Source organism: Felis catus, chromosome A3 (genome assembly GCF_018350175.1).
Source record: "Felis catus isolate Fca126 chromosome A3, F.catus_Fca126_mat1.0, whole genome shotgun sequence".
In the NCBI taxonomy this organism is placed as follows: domain Eukaryota; kingdom Metazoa; phylum Chordata; class Mammalia; order Carnivora; family Felidae; genus Felis; species Felis catus.
This window is the reverse complement of record NC_058370.1, coordinates 25,251,659-25,269,065: the sequence shown is the minus strand read 5'-3', so window position 1 is coordinate 25,269,065 and position 17,407 is coordinate 25,251,659. Positions and strand designations below refer to the sequence as shown.

The 17,407-nt window shown below is 43.1% G+C and overlaps 1 protein-coding gene across 1 annotated transcript in view; it reads left to right on the top strand.

The window, feature by feature from the left end:
* The first annotated feature begins 1,009 nt into the window (after positions 1–1,009).
* CHMP4B (charged multivesicular body protein 4B) overlaps positions 1,010–17,407 on the top strand; it is a 54,046-nt gene continuing 37,648 nt past the window's right edge. Inside the window, exon 1 of the mRNA XM_006929835.4 lies at positions 1,010–1,334. Coding sequence (XP_006929897.2) covers positions 1,145–1,334 — 190 coding nt within the window. The 5' untranslated portion in view covers positions 1,010–1,144. The remainder of the gene's footprint in view (positions 1,335–17,407) is intronic.

Here is a 17,407-nt window from a genome sequence, read left to right as displayed (position 1 = left end):
CCGACATGGGGCTCACAAACTGGGAGACCATGACCTGAGCCAAAACGGAGTTGAACACTTAACTGACTGAGCCACCCAGGTGCCCCAAGGGAGAAGTGATTCTTGACAGCAAAGGACAAGGGAAAACAATGAAATGTGGCCCCATAACCACAGTGATCTGTATAATGCACGGACAAAAAACTCTTCAATACTTCTACTACTTTTGAAAGTTCTGGGTCTCTTCCTGGTTTAATTATTAGTGTGTATAATGATGACCAAGAATAAGGAATAACTTTTTGAGCACCTAGCTAGGCCATGCTAAATAAGCACTTTACATTACCTATCTCATATAAACTTGGAGGTGGTCTTGTTATTATCATTTCTAGTTTACAGTTTCAGACAGGAAGGCACACAGAGTAGGGGAAGTAACTTGCCTAAGTTGCAAGGTGCGTTTTGAACCTTTGCAGTCTAACTCCAGTGCCAAGGCTGTTAGTTTCTACTAGGTTGCCAAGAACCTGCTAGGCGAATAAAGAGTAGAAAGGCATTCTAGGTAGAAGGAACAAAGACAGGACTAGTCAATTAAGCTAGTCAGCCACTCACTTTCTCTGAGTCTTGGTTACTCACCTACAAAATAGGAACAGTATTATCTATCATTAGGCTTGTGAGAATTAAATGTGATAATGTGTGTGAAGCACTTTGCACAATTCCTGGATCACAGAATGTACATAATGCTAATTAACGTTTTGAAAAATATTGTTATTTCTCTTCTAGTCCTTCTACCTCTACAGAACGGGCTCCAAGGAGACTACATTTCCCAGCATGCCACCTCGCCCTTTGACTCTAGCTGGACCAAAAAGACGCGCCGCGGAGCGCCTCAAGCCGGAAGACTATAGTCTCCCGGCATGCAGTGCGCCTCCTTCCATTAGATTTGAGGCACGGCCGGCGCGTTGCCCTCCGGGAGTTGTAGTCAGCGACGTATTGCTCTGACGCTGTCCGGCCCCGGGCGTGGGGGCCTGTGGGAGGTGGCGCGGCCGAGCCCAGCTGCGGGGCGGAGGCGGCGGAGAGGCCTGTGGCGGCAGGGAGCGGCGGGGCCAGGAGCGGGCGCTGGAGCCGAGCCGAGCCGAGCCGGAGCGGGCGGCGCAGGCCGGCGCGGCGAGCAGCAACCATGTCGGTGTTCGGCAAGCTGTTCGGGGCCGGAGGGGGTAAGGCCGGCAAGGGCGGCCCGACCCCTCAGGATGCCATCCAGCGGCTACGGGACACGGAGGAGATGCTAAGTAAGAAGCAGGAATTCCTGGAGACGAAGATCGAGCAGGAGCTGACCGCCGCCAAGAAGCACGGCACCAAAAACAAGCGCGGTGAGTCGGCCCAGTCCCTTCGGACTCTCCTCAGGCTCCTCTCAGGCTCTCCGGGCCCGGACTCCACCGTCGTCAGACACGCCCCGGGGGCTGCCCGGACCCTGGAACTCTCCCCGGTCAGACTCCCTTCTGGGCCTTTCCGGACCCCTCCCCTCTGGCTCCCTTGAGTGTCCCTTGGGGCCTTGGACGCCTCCACCATCAGACTCTCATTCCTGCCTTTCCCCTCAGGCTCTCCCTACCCCCCAGGCCCCTTCGGATCCTGGTTTCTCAGCACTTCCCTCCGCCCGCCCTATATTCTGTTCTCTTCCGCCTTTTCCTCCTCTCTCAGGCCTGCCCTCACCCACCTTCGAGACACTGCTGTCTCTTCCTTATTGGCTCATTTCTGCCCCCCATCCTAACTCATGTGCCCTTCCTTGTCCTCGCCCTGCCTTCTCCTGACCCTCTGTGGGGGGTCTAGGAGCTGCCCCAGCCCTTCCCCCATTTCCCACTCACAATTCGCCTTGAGAGACCTCCTTGATGGAAAGAAAAGGGGAGTGGGAGAGTGGAGACCCCTGGTACCGTCTCTGTTCACTTGCTGAGTGAACTTGAGTAAGTTGCTTTCCTTCTTGAGGCCTCATTTTCCCCGTCCATCAGCAAGTGCCTTCCAGATCTGTGATTCACTGCTTGCTGTCTCATAGCCAGGGCTTATCAGAGTTTCTGGTAGCAGCAGAAGCCTTCACGGGTGACTCACGGCTTCCCCATGGCTTCCCCCATCCTTTCCCCATCCCTTCCCCATCCCTCTGAACCAGAAATAGGACTCCATTCCTCCATTGGCTGTGACTCCTTCCCAGTCCCCTCTACTGGGGGTCAGGGTGGGGATAGTGAACCTCGAGGCATGCTTTTAATATACTTCTGTTGTTGTATGGCTTTCTGGGCAAGTGCTTTGTATTCTTCTTAAGGTGAACGTGACAGTGCTTTAGTAACTGTAAAGCAGTTTAGAGATATTTGATCATTTTGTTGTTATGGCAATATGAGATTGAACTATAGGGTGACAACGCCTCCTCCCGCCCCCAGAGGGAAGCAAAGGTGAGAGGGATTGAGGAACTGCACAAACAAGTATTTAATTTAGAAGTCTGCTAGTTACTAGCTGCGTGACCTTGAGCTAGTTACTTTACCTCTCTGAAAGAAGATCATTTCTTTACAGTGACTTTACAGCACATAGTAGGGGCTAAATAGTAGTTTTCTTCGTTCTAACAGAAGAACAGAATAGCTTATCCTGAGGGTGCTTCTCTGCTGATAGTCAACAAATACTCTGGAAAAAATTTTTTGAGTGCTTTTCTTTGCTGCATATTCACAGGATGAACAAAGCACAGCTTCCACCCTAATGAGAAGACAGAAATAGGAAAATAAGTGAAAAAAATATTGTCTAGTGGTGGTGGGTGCTTAAAAAAAGATGATCTGATAGGGTGCAATGGAATGGGAAAAGAGGTGCCAGGGGAAGACCTTTTTTAAAAAGTCAAGTTTAAACTGAGCCTTAAGAAACCAGCTCTGTAAAAAGCTAGAGGAGGAGCTTTCCACTCAGGGAAAACAGCATAAGAAAAGGCCTGGAGGTTGGCCTGTTTTAAGAAACAGAAGACCTCTGGGTCTGGAATGTAGCAATTGAAGGGGAGAGTGGTATGAACTAGGAAGATGGGGATTGAATGGACCTTGGACTTCCTGGTAGAGTTTGGATTTTATTTCAAGTGGGTGGCAAGATGTTGCAGGGTATGTGTGTCCTTATCATTGATAGAGTTTTAAAAACACCATCTAGGGGCGCCTGGGTGGCGCAGTCGGTTAAGCGTCCGACTTCAGCCAGGTCACGATCTCGCGGTCCATGAGTTCGAGCCCCGCGTCGGGCTCTGGGCTGATGGCTCGGAGCCTGGAGCCAGCTTCCGATTCTGTGTCTCCCTCTCTCTCTGCCCCCCCCCCCCCCGTTCATGCTCTGTCTCTCTCTGTCCCAAAAATAAATAAACGTTGAAAAAAAAATTAAAAAAACACCATCTAGCTGCTCTTTGGAAAGTACACAGGTCAGGGGTGAGAGTGGGAGCAAGGAGGCCTGAGAGAGTTGCTGTCGTCCATTTGTGGCCTGGATGCCAGTTGTAGGTAGCCCTGGAGATGGAGAACGGGGTTAGATTTTGCTGCCTCTAGCTTTTTTTCTCTGATGACTCTCCCTCAGTCAGGATCCTCTATTGTTCATTAGAGTCTTTGTTTTTAGCAGTCTGCATTTTGGAAGGCTTTGCCTGTTGCAGGGTGATGGAGGAGAGGGTATCACTTTACCTCATCTCCCATCTGAGAGGGAGATTCTTCTGAGGTCTTTTGGTCTGGAGCTAGTTTAGTTTTTGCAGTTTTAGAGGTGATTGAATTTTCTTTCAAGAGGCTTAGAGAGGGTACCAGCAGACTGTGGAGGACCAATCTCAGTTCGTTGTAATAATTTTGCTGAAAACAGTCTGTCTTCTTCTTTTTCTTTTTTTTTTTTTAAGTTTATTTATTTATTTTGAGGAAGGGAGGGACAGAGAGAGAGAGAGAGAATCCCAAGCAAGCTTCTCATGGTCAGTGCAGAGCCTGATGCGGGGCTTGAACCCACAAACCTCGAGATCATGACCTGAGCCAAAATCAAGAGTCAGACACTTAACTGACTGAGCCACCTAGGTGCCCCCAGTCTGTCTCTTTGAGTTTGACTGAGAGGACAGGAGCTACTATAAGCTGCCCTTCTTTTTTAGCATCTTCTGGTCTTTTAGACCAGAGGTCTTTCAGCATCAAGGTCTTATCTGCCTATTGGGATAGTGCTGTGAGGTATTAACACCACCACATACCATCCAGTTAGTCACTTATTGGCTTGCTACTGTGGTGGGATCTGCACAATCAGATGGAAATACACTGTGTGTGCCTTCCAGGAATTCAGGATTGGTAGTGGGTGTGTTTTTGTTGTAGTTTGTGTGTGTGTGTGTGTGTAAAAGAGAGAGTGAGAGAGTGGAGGAGGAAAAGGAGTAGGAAGAGGAAGAGAGGAAGGGGTAGAGAAGGGAGAGAAACATACCAGTCGGTGCTGAAATGTGTGAACATGGGTCTGAGGCTGCATAGGAGGAGGTTCCTGTCTGGAAGGGAAAGGGCAAGGGGGGGCTTCAGAGATGAGGGAAGTGTGAGACGGGTCAGCAGGGAGTTTGGGAGCAGTGAGAGTGATATGGGGTGAGACAGCAGGTAAGTAACTGCAGACTGGCCTGTAGCCTCAGACCTCAACCTGGAAATGCTGAGGAGCCACTGGCTGTCTTAATGCAGAAGAGACAGATCAGCTTAGGTTTCCAAAGAGTATACCAGCAGCAGCGTAAAAGTAAGTAAGGAGTGTAGACCAACCAGGAAGGGGCTGGAGGCAGGAATCCATTAAGACATAAGGATAGAAAATCTCATAGACATGATTTGAGCCATAGATTTATCATTTACTAGCTGGTGCCTTGGGCTGGTTACTCTGAACCTTAGATTTCTCCTCTGTGAATAGGAGTACTAATATCTACCTTATTGGGTTAAATTGTGTTATGCGTGCAAGGCTCTTAGCATATGCCTGCCATATGGTAAGTGATCAATAAATGCTTGCCATTATCATTATTATAAGGAGACTTGTAATTATTCAGGTGGGAACAAAGGGCCTAGAGTAGAAGCGTGAAAAACTAGATGAGAAGTAATGCATGTCAGACTTTTCTGAAGGAGAATCAAAAGAGGCTTGGTGATTTATGGGACTTGGGGGCAGGATGAAGCAGGGAGGAGTTGAGGACGATTCCCAGGTTTACAGCTTGGACAACTGGGTGGATGGTGATGCCGCTAATCAAGCTGAGAAACACAGAGGAGGAGCAATACTTCATAATTGTGTAGTCCTTTGAAGTTTGTAAAACTTCCTTTTTCCTGAGTCTCACAGCATCCATTGTGAGATTATGAACTCCTTGAGGTAGGTTGGATGCTTATGTTCATCACTGTGTCCCCTAGCATAGGGTCTGACATATGGTTAATGTTCAGTAAGTATCTATTAAATTAATGGAAACCATCTGTTGACTATGTTCTGTTATTCCCATTGTACAGAGAAGAAAATGAGGCTCAAGAGAGGATGTAACTTGATTCAGAGACCAGTTCTTCTGGTGGCTGTGCGCATCTTGTGTTCTGTTTACTCCCATGATGGCTGAAGGCATCATCATTACCTTTGTCATCACTCGGCTCATTAAACACCCACCTGGGTAAGGTGTGGTGCTGAATCGGGGGAAAAGAAGTGAGATAGGACCACGCCCGGCCCTGTTGCCCAGCCCGGCCAGGTCCTTGTGGCATACACATTGGAAAGATGATAAATTGTCCTTTAAAACAAATCTCTGAAGGGGTGCCTGGGTGGCTCAGTCAGTTAAACGTCTGACTCTTGATTTCAGCTCAGGTTGTGATCTCAGGGTTGTGAGATCGAGCCCAGCATTGGGCTCCATGCTGGGTGTGGAACGTGCTTGGGTTTCTCTCTCTCCCTCTCCGCCCCCTCTCTCAAATAAAATTAAATTAAACTTAAAAATTAAAAATAAGTAAAACAAATCTCTGAAGCTCAAGTAGATTATTTGCGGTGCACAGATGTGTTCTAGGAAGTAGTTTTAGTTAGGGGCCTGGAGCAAAATTTGGATTGCATATTTTTTCCAAATTTCTTTTCCTTTCCTTTAGTCATGTATTCATTCTTTTTATATTGAATTATTTTATTTAATTTATTGGGGGGGGGTGGAGACAGAGGGAAAGAGAGAATCTTAAGCAGTTCCACACTTGATTCAAGAGCCCAATGCAGGACTCAGTTTCATGACTCTGGGATCATGACTTGAGCTGAAATCAAGAGTTGGACACTCAACCAACTGAGCTACCCAGGCACCGCACATATTCATTCTTAAGCATGTGATAGGCTCTTAAACTGTGTCCCAGGCCCCATGCTCAGTGCTGGAAATATAGAGAAACCAGACATGGTCCCTGCCATTCAAGGGACTTAAATATCATCACCTTTCCTTTTGTATAAAGTAGAAATAATATTCATCTCACATAACCTTTGGTGAAGATGAGCTAAGATAGTATATAAAAAAGTGTGACACATTGTGGGTATGAAAGTATACTTTTCTGGTAAAGGTTTTGCTGCTCAGGTTTCTTTCTTTCTTTCTTTCTTTCTTTCTTTCTTTCTTTCTTTCTTTCTTTCTTTCTTTCTTTCTTTTTTTTTTCTTTCTTTTCTTTCTTTTCTTTCTTTCTTCTTTCTTTTTACTTATTTATTTTGAGAGAGAGAGATAGTATGGGAGCAGGGGAGGAGCAGAGAGAGGGAGAGAATCCCTAGTAGGCTCTACACTGTCAGTGTGGAGCCCGACACAGGGCTCAAACTCACAAACTGCGAGATCATGACCCCGAGCTGAAACCAAGAGCTGGCCGCTTAACTGACTGGGCCACGCAGGTGCCCCTTGCTACTCAGATTTCTTTGGTTTGATTGTCAAAATGGAAAAGTCCTTTAACTGAGAAGTGGATGGAAATCAGTCTAGGTGAACTGACAAAAATCACTCAAACTTAGGTTTTTTTTTCTTGGTTCCTTTCCACAGTACCCTGTTAGTTTTATCCCTAAGACAGATGATCAAATATCAAAGATTTTTTTTTCTTCTTAAGGCATTGTAATGAGTTATGAAGTATCTACCCTAGGTGGTTCAGATTTGCCTTTTGTCCTGTTTTAATAAAGATGAAAACAACTTGTAGAAAGGATCATATTTTAGTTTAACAAGAACTGTGTAAGATTAGGAAATGGGTATGAGACTGGGTACCTTAAACACCCTACACCAATACATGTCTATTGGATTTATGGATGCAAATCAGTTCATTTACAGGTTAATTCAGGTTTAGTTGAAAATGTCTGATGGATGTAGAGAGGCTGTGTGCTCACAGGAAATACATCATCATTAAGTCCTGTTCATTGCTGGAGCCAGGGTGACTCTCTCATGTTTAATAGAATTGCTTTAAAATGTTAGCATGTGGGAAGACATCTTAATAAGTTACATTTATAGTGAATGTGGCCTTTTGGTTCTCTAGCCTCATTGTATCAGGTAGAAAAGTACAGCATCTTATTGGTGCATGTGTCAGCAGGATCTCCTTTTCCGGAGGCCCTGGGATGGAAAATCCAAAACTCACCCAGGGAACTGAGCAGTGGGAATTTCCCTTGGTGACGCTTAAGTTTCTTGTTTGAAGAAATGGCTGGCCAGATTGGGTTTGGTTTACTTCTTAAGACAGATGGAGTGTCAGAGAGGCCTTATGTGTTGGCTGTCCAAACATGCTGGTGCCTTTGATTCAAATGACAAAAATCTTTTTTTGCCCCATTTGGCAGGGAGATTAAATATTTTTAAGTGCCTGCCAGGAGGTTTATAATGTGCTTTGAAATTCAAGATAGATTTTGTTTGGAAGTTTAGCTACATGTGAGGACCTTTGAGCTTGACTATTTTGCTCAGGGAAATTTAGTGTTGTCCATGGTTGGGTTTGTGTGCAGAGAGCGAGATCTTGGAAAATAGCTTGTGAAGATGTATGGGAGCCCTATATCCCTGAGGCAGAAAGCCAGGACCTGATTTGTTTCCAGTGGTCCAGAGCCCTGAGGTGGAGCCAGGGCTGAATGGGAGAAGGGAAGCTCTTGGAGTCTTGAGGAATTCCTTTGGGTAGGAAAGGTTTATGAAAACTTGGGCCTCTTGCCCAGAATTTTTTATGCTGTGCCATTGTCTTTAAAAGAGTGAGAGGATCTTCAAACAATACAACTTTAGAATGGTCATTTTGAGGATAGATGGTTATATTTAGAAGGAAAAGTTGAACTTAGCAACAGGAAACAAGAACAGACCTATCTGGATATAATATAGCCTGTTTTTAAGGTGTTTGGCTGAAACCAGCAGATGCTTATTGAGTTCCTTCCGGGAGGAAGGCAGCATGATGGTTTAGGCAAAAGATTTCTCTGTTTGAATGCTGGCCTCACCACTCACCAGCAGTACCTTGGCAGTTACTTATCCTCTCTGAGTTTCAATATCCCCATCTATAAAAAGGGGAAAAATAATACTTACTTCTTAGGATTCTTGTGAGGATATAGAATAAGTTGATACATGTAAAGTGCCTAGCAGAGTGCCTGGAACATAGGAGAGATGTCAATGTGTCCTTGGTTTCCCATGTATAGTCTTGGGCAAAATAAAGGATATAAAGATGGATAAGACACTACTTTCTCCCTACAAGGGCTCACACTTCAGTGAGGAAGACACATACATGTACAAGTAACTGATAAAAGGCAAAGCATGGTAAGTGTACAAATGAAGTATTAGAGGACAATACAGCAGGAATAGATTAATTCATCTCTGAGGGTTGGCAGGTTCATTTCACCCAGCCACCCATCCGGTGCCCAAATTCCCTTTGCAGTATTCCTGCCAAGCGATTAACCTCCGATTGAACCTCTTTGCTGACAGGATTTGTATTAGGTGCTCTATCCTCCCATACTACAGCATCGTCTGTCTTTGGATAGCTCTGACTATAAAATCACCTTTCTTTGGAACTGAGATCTTTCTTCCTGTAGTGCCTACTTGCAGTCCAGGTTGAGGAGGTAGCTCTGTAGGGAAGCAGTTTGGGCTCGTAAAAAGAATGTGGTACAAGGCCTGGGGGCAAATCCTGGCTCTGACAGTACAGGATTGTGAACAGCGTTTCTTCCATTGGGAAAGCTAATTGCTAATTCTGCCTCTTGGGGCCAAAGAGAACAGGTCTAATCCTCCTTCAGTAAGATAAATCAGGGAAGATAGTGCTTAATGTTTCAAGCCTGCACTTCTCTAGGACAGATCTCTGTTCCGTTGGCTGTTGCCAGGTATTTCTGTTCTTTCCCTGTTACCCTCCTCTGGATGTGCTCCTCTTTATCAGTGTTTCCTTTAAATTGTGGAGTGAGCAGAGCTGAATTTCTGAATATTCCAGCCAAGGTCTGAGCAGCATAGGCCAGAGCATGCAGGGCTAGCCATTTGTCTAGGAATTAATTTGATTCTGTGTACTAAATGGCCTTGATAATTTCCATATCACTGAGACAGGTTTTTGGTTTTTTGTTTTTAAGCAAATTATGTTTCTGGTGACCTTTCATTAATAAAAGAATGAACATCTTGGGGCGCAGTCGGTTAAGCGGCCGACTTCAGCTCAGGTCATGATCTCGCGGTCCGTGAGTTCGAGCCCCGTGTCGGGCTCTGTGCTGACAGCTCAGAGCCTGGAGCCTATTTCAGATTCTGTGTCTCCCTCTCTCTGCCCCTGCCCCGTTCATGCTCTGTCTTTCTCTGTCTCAAAAATAAATAAACGTTAAAAAAAAAAAAAAAAAAAAAAGAATGAACATCTAGGAACCACTAAAGTTTGGCCTTTAAGGAGTCTTAACTGAAGGGTTTAATGATTTAAATTCTTTTTTTTTTTTTTTAATGTTTTATTTTTGAGAGAGAGAGAAAGAGAAAGTCAAAGATCAAAGCAGGCTCCAAACTCTGAGCTGTCAGCACAGAGCCTGACACGGGGCTCAAACTCGTGAACCATGAGATCATGACCTGAGCCAAAGTCAGATGTTTAGGATACTTAACCGACTGAGCCACCCAAGTGCCCCTGGATGATTGAAATTCTTGACAAAAGCATCTAGCCGTCTTGATTCTCCCATAGCGGATATTTGTAGTTCTACCTTTTCCCTCTTCCATACAAGGCAAAACTGGCTGGAGGGCTTATTTGAGGGATGCAGGAAAACTATACATCTCCGTGGTTGTGGCTGTTTAGGTCAAAAGGTTAATGGCATGGTACGGTGGAAAAGGTGATGATGGGCTTAGGATCAGAAGACCTGACTTATATTCCACCTCTGCCACTTGCTGGTTTTGTGATATGCAGCAAGTTTCCTTATATCTCTGAGCATCAGCTTTTTCAGCTGCAGAAACAGTATTTAATATCTCCTTTACAACTTTGCTACTCAAAGTGTAGTCCATGGGAGTATTTGGGAATGTGTTAGAAATACAGATTCTCAGTCCCTGCCAGCCCTACAGAAGCAGAACCTGCATATTTATGAGATCCCCAGGTGGTTTGTATGCACATTAAAGTTTGAGAGACACCTCTCTGTTGTGGGGGTTAAATGACAATAGTGGGCATTTTTTATATGCCCATGTCAATATTCATTCCTGGATACTCAGGGATGCTGTCTTCGTGGTCAGTTTCCTCACTTCTGTTTCTGCTCAGAGATTGAACTCTTATCCAACTCAATCAGTTTCCAGATGCCTTCAGCTACCTCCAAACCCAGTGAGGCTACCTCCAAACAACCAGTGAATGTGGTTGGTTCAGTAGAATCTGGCTCCCCCACCTTTGAAAAACTTGAAGCACATATCCTGCTAATGGGGTAATGGCCTTCTTCATGAAAGAAGTCAGTCATCTGGGTAATTGAGAAGTATTTAGTCAAGCTGTCAGTCATGAGGACCCACCAATTGTTAGGCACTGGCAACCTTGGTGACAAGTTGGGCGCAGTTCCCATCCTTAGGAAGCACTACTGCCTAGTGGGGGGACCAGTTGGTAAAGAATTTTTACCCAGTGAGGCTTGTATAGAGTGCTATAAAAACCCCAAGTGAAGAGGAATTAATTCCACTTGGGGGTTGGGAGGTGGCTAGGAAATGAAATTTTTTTTTTAAGTTGTTTTTTCTACCAGAAATGATTTTTCAGAGAGTTGTGATTTCTTGGTTCAGTGGCTTTCTGGCTGTTTCCTGTTCTGTTTCTGTGGTGTTGGTAGTGTTCTAATCCACCAGTTTTCTGCATCAGGAGGGACAGATGTTCTCTGAGAGTCAGTTCTATGTTAGGAGCCATCTGAGATGCTGTGTGGATTTCCAGGCAGTGAAAAAGACACAGCTTGGCCCAATGGATCCTACAGATCTGTTAAACAGATCTGTGGCTCTTTCAGAGAAAAAAAGTTACCACAACTAAATAACCCATATGTTTTTTCACTGGAGTCTTACAGCCATCCTAAGCGTACCTTTCAGGAACTTATGGATAAAGTAAAAAAAGATTCAGAGAACTTCTCCGCCAGGGGGAAAGGAGTTACATGGGATAATGAAGTATATAAATGGTGGGAGAGGATCAGTGCAGGGAATTCCATCATGAACCTGCCCTGTTTGATTCCATAAAATGATATTTTTCTGGATTTGGGGTGATAGTGAATCAAGCACCAGATTGCTTGGGGTGCTAGGCCTGGGACTTGGCACAACCTGCTGAGGAAAGTTTTCTCTCATTGAACAATCAGGGCAGTTGAGTTTGCTTAGAGCTGAAGGCTTTACAAGTCCCAAAGCAGAAGTTCAGACATTCATCCAGTTCATCAAGTGTGAGGCCTGTCGAATGATCCTGCTCTCAGAAAGCCCATACTCTTGGTAGACAGGAATAATTAAAGTGCGGTAGTGTCTGTAAGGGCCAGCCACAGGAGCACCCTAAATGGCATATGTGGTAGAGATTTGAAAAAAGGAGCAGTTCTCCAGTTTAGGGTTGAGATGACAATGTGATCTTTTGTGTTAGTCCTTAAACAAGTAGGCAGCTATAGGTTGGAGTGGGGTGGGGTCGACTGGGGTGGGGATTGGGTGTAGACACTCATGTTTGGTATTTGACACCACCTCAGATCTAGAGTTGTGACTGGAAGTTGCAGAAGAACCTCTCCTTTTATCTAGCTGTGTTGAGTATAGAGTAGTATATTTGAGAAAAGGAAACTAAGGCTTTTGAAATGGATTTGGATATTGTGTACTGTTTAGGGACCTTGATGCTGAGATCCCAAATCTTTTTGGTCTTAGTGCTTTATAGGTAAACATTTGCATTTCATTTCAGATGGTCCCTTTTAAAAGAAGGTAGCTAGAAGTCATCCAGATTGGAAAGGAAGAAGAAAACTATCACTATTTGCAGATGACATGATACTATATATAGAAAACCTTAGGGGCGCCTGGGTGGCGCAGTCGGTTAAGCGTCCGACTTCAGCCAGGTCACGATCTCGCGGTCCGTGAGTTCGAGCCCCGCGTCGGGCTCTGGGCTGATGGCTCAGAGCCTGGAGCCTGTTTCCGATTCTGTGTCTCCCTCTCTCTCTGCCCCTCCCCCGTTCATGCTCTGTCTCTCTCTGTCCCAAAAATAAATAAAAACATTGAAAAAAAAAAAAAAAAGAAAACCTTAAAGATTCCACCAAAAAACTCTCAGAGCTAATAAATTAATAAATAAAGTTGTGGGGTACAAAATTAATATACAAAAATCTGTTGTATTTCTATACTCTAATAAGGAACTATCAGAAAGAGAAAACAAGAAAACAGCCCCACTTAACAATTGCATCAAAAAGAATAAAATAGCCCTGGTGACTGAGCCACCACGAGGGACTCAGCTGCCTCCCCCTTGAACCCGCTTGCTTCCCCGATGCTCTGTCACCTCCCCCCACCTTTTCCCCACCCCTTCTCCTATAGGCCTTTTCCACCAAAGAAAAGAAATCATATTTATTTCCACTGTCCAGAACCTCTACTCTTTTGACCCCTTTGCTGATGCAAGTAAGGGTGATGATCTGCTTCCTGCTGGCACTGAGGATTATATATATAAGAATTCAACAAAGAAATGGCAGGAAGACCTTTACTACTGTCTAAAGCATTGTTGATGATTACGACAAAAACTAGTGAAGGTGTTTAAGAAGAAATTTGCCTGTCATAGTACTTTAATTGAGCATCCAGAATATGGAGAAGTAATTTAGCTACAGGGTGACCAGTGTAAGAATATATGCCAGGGGTGCCTGGGTGGCTCAGTCGGTTAGGCGTCCGACTTCAGCTCAGGTCACGATCTCACGGTCCATGAGTTCGAGCCCTGTGTTGGGCTCTGGGCTGATGGCTCAGAGCCTGGAGCCTGCTTCTGATTCTGTGTCTCCCTCTCTCTCTGCCCCTCCCCCATTCATGCTGTGTCTCTCTCTGTCTCAAAAATAAATAAACAAAACAAAACAAAACAAAAAAAGAATATATGCCAGTTCCTCCCTCTTAGAGATTGGACGGGCTAAGGACAACCAGCTGAAGGTTCATGGGCTTTAAGTGCCTTTGGCTCACTGAACCTTAAGTGAGGATTTCCTCGCAATGGGTAGAATTTCCTTTCTGTCCTTTGTTACATTGTTTAAAAACCTTATAGCTTCTTGTAAAGATGATGATTTGGGGTCTGCTTTTAACTTGGACTAGTTTAAGTCCTTTGTGCAATAAACTGAAAAGAGCCAAAAAAAAAAAACAACAGAATAAAATACTTAGGAATAAATTTAACTAAGAAGGTGAAAGACCTGAAAACTATAAGAAATTGATGAAAGAAATTAAGATACAAATAAATAGGAAGATATTCCTGCTCGTGGATTGGAAGAATTAATATTGTGTAAATGTCTGTACTACCCAAAGCAATCTACATATTTAATGCAATGGCATTTTTCACAGAACTAGAACAAATAATTAGAGAATTTATGTGGACCCACAAAAGACCTGAATAGCCAGAGCAGTCTTGAGAAAGAACAAAGCCAGAGGCATCACACTTCCTGATTTCAAACCATACTACAAAGCTGTAGTGATGAAAACAGTGTAGTATGGCCTAAAAGAGACACAAGTCAATGGAACAGAATAAAGAGTCCTGAAATAAACCCACACATATATGGTCAATTAATTTATGACAAAGGAGGCAAGAGTATACAATGGAAGAAGGAATGGCGTCTTCAATAAATGGGTTTGGGAAAACTGGACCGCTACATAACAAAAGAATGAAATTGTACCACTGTTTATGCCATACACAAAAATTAACTCAATGGGTTAAAGACTTGAACGTAAGACTTGAAACCATAAAACTCCTAGGGGAGCCTGGATGGCCCAGTCAGTAAAGCATCCAACTTCGGCTCAGGTCATGATCTCACGGTTTGTGAATTTGAGCCCTGTGTCAGGCTCTGTGCTGACAGCTCAGAGCCTGGAGCCTGCTTCAGTTTCTGTGAGTCATTCTCTCTCTGCCCCTCCCCCACTTGTGCTGTGTCTCTCTCTGTCTCAAAAACAAATAAATGTAAAGAAGAAATTTTAAAAATAAACCGTAAAACTTCTAGAAGGAAACATAGGTGATAAGCTCCTTGCCATTGGTCTTAGCAATTTTTTTTTGGATCTGGCTCCAAAGGCAAGGACAACAAAAGCAAAAATAAACAAATGAGACTACATCAAACTAAAACGCATCTGTACAGTGAAGGAAGCCATTAACAAAATGAAAAGGCAACCTACTGAATCGGAGAAGATATTTGCAAATCATGTATCTGATAAGGGGTTAATATTCAAAATATATAAAGAACTCCTACCACAATAACAATTTAAAAAATCTGATTAAAAAAATGGGACAGAGTATCTGAATGTACATGTTTTCCAAAGAAGATATATAGGTAGCAGTAGGCACTTAAAAGGATGCTCAACATCACTCATCATCAGGGCAATGCAAATCAAAACCATAATGATATATCACCTCATACCTGTCATAATGACTGTTATAAAAAAGACAAGATATAACATTTGTTGGTAAGGATGTGAAGAAAAGGGAACCTTGTTGTACACTATTGGTGGGAATGTAAATTGGTACAAACACTATGGAAAACAGTATGGAAATTCCTCAGAAAATTAAATATAGAACTACCACATCTAGCACTTCCACTTCTGGGTACCTATCTGTTGAAAACAAAAACACTAATTTGAAAAGATATATGCATTTCCAATGTTTATTGCAGCATTATTTACAATAGCCAAAATGTGGAAACAACCCAAGTATCTGTCACTTGATGAATAGATTAAAGAAGTTGTGAGTGTATTTGGAATACTGCTCAGCCATACAAAACAATGAAATCTTTATAACAATATGGATGGACCTTGAGGGTATAATGCTAAGTGAAATAAGTCCGAGAAAGACAAATACTACATGATTTCACTTAAAAGTGGATTACAAAAAACCCAGACTCCTAGATACAGAGAACAGAATGGTGGTTGCCGGAGGGGATGGGGTTTGGGCAGGCAGTAAAATGGGTTAGGGGATCAGGAGGTACAAATTTCTAGTTATGAAATAAGTCATGAGGTATAATGTACAGCATAGGAAATACAGTCAGTAATACCGTTTTAACTTACGACACATGGAAACTAGACTTATTATGGTGATCAGTTTGCAATATATGTAAATGTCATAATGATACAAATGTTAAATCGCTATGTTGTACATGTGAAACTAATATTGTATGGTTATACTTCAGTTTAAAAAATAAGAGTAGCTAGAAACTTTTTCTTCATTCACAAACCTATTTGCTAAGTATATATTAACTTGAGCTGTGTGCCAGATACTGTCCTAGTTTATTGGGTAAATGCAAGTGAAGGCACGTCATTGCCTCTGTGATGCTTTACAATCTAGCTAGAGTGACAAACAAATAATCAGATATAATCAGGGTACAGTGTGATCTGTTCTAGAAGCATATTCAGAATTCAGAGTACAAGATATGCAGTGGAGGTAACTGAAACAGTCTGTATGTGTGTATGTGTGTGTTGATTGAATCTGTATTTTTATCAAATAGTTTTTGGAGAATAATAGAATATTACAGTAGGAAAGAACTCAAAATGTGTAAGTGCTTGAAACTTTGAATTAATATAAAAAGTTTCTGAGAAAGAAAACCCAGGAACATGGAAATATATGTGGTGCTTTTAAAAGCACTTTATTTGAATCAGAATCCCCTTTAGGGGGACATAAGAGTGGATATATGTTTAACTTAGCTTAGTCATAAAAGAATTACTTTTAGAATACTAAATTTAAAGTACAGCTTATTCTAATAATTATTGCAAATTCGCTTTACAGTTGTCTTATTTCTTACAAAAGAAAGTAGGAATAAACTTGAGGAATGATTTACTGTATGCATAAACAGGAACTGTAAGTTTCTTGTTTATAAGCTTTAAAAGACCTGATAGTTGTAAGAGCAAAAATTAGACTTGTACATGTGTAGCCTGGCTGCTATTCTCTGCGGAGTTTTGAGAAGGAGTTGGTATTCAACAAGGCCATCAGAAAGACTCCCCATTAGGGTGAAGGCTTTGATCAGCCTGTGTCCCCAGAGTTGATTAGACTTTGAAACGTTAACTAACAAGGATGATATTTAAAACTTAAATAATTGCGGGCTCCTGGGTGGCTCAGTTGTTGAGCATCTGAGTCTTGATTTTGGCTCAGGTCATGATCCCAAGGTTATGGGAAGGAGACCCTTGTCTGGCTCCCCGCTGAGTGTGGAGCCTGCTTAAGATTCTCTCTTTCCCTTTACCCCTCTCCCCTACGCGTGCTCTCTCTCTAAAACAAACAAAAATTTTTAATTTAAAAAAATTTTTAAAGCTCAAATAATTGCTAGTTTCTTAATTCTCCTTCAAGTATACCAGTTGCTTCCACCTCTCCAGAGCATTTTCTCCTTTTAGAATCTTGTACAAGGTCAGTGAATGGGTGCAGATTTCTTGGCAAGTTTGAAGTTAGAAAATTTGGGTTTTGAGTTGTAATGGGCTCTGATAGCCTTCTATGGCATGTCCAAGGAGGGAGCTAGTATCAGCCTGGCATCCAGCTTGTTGCGTTTATCAGACAGGGCTGCAGAGCTGGTGGTGGCAGACAGCCTTTCTCATGTTTAGATTTTATTTATTTATTGTTAAAAAAAATTTTTTTTAACATTTACTTACTATTTTTGAGGGGGGTTGCAGAGAGAGGGAGACAGAGGATCCAGAGCAGGCTCCACAGTGTAAGCATAGAGCCCGATGCAGGGCTGGAACCCATGAACTTCGAGATTATGACCTGAGCCAAAATCAAGAGTCTGCCACTTAACGGACTAAGCCTGAGCCACACAGGTGCCCCCTCATGTTTAGATTTTAGAGGTAATTTTGGAGGTGTAAAGGACAGAGCAGTATGGAAACACCTTTTCTTAAATTATTTTCATCATTCTAAAAAACTTTTTCAAAGTAAAAAGATTATTTTCAGAACTAGAAATATCTTCAGAAAATGAAAACATTCCCCTGTCTTTGGGA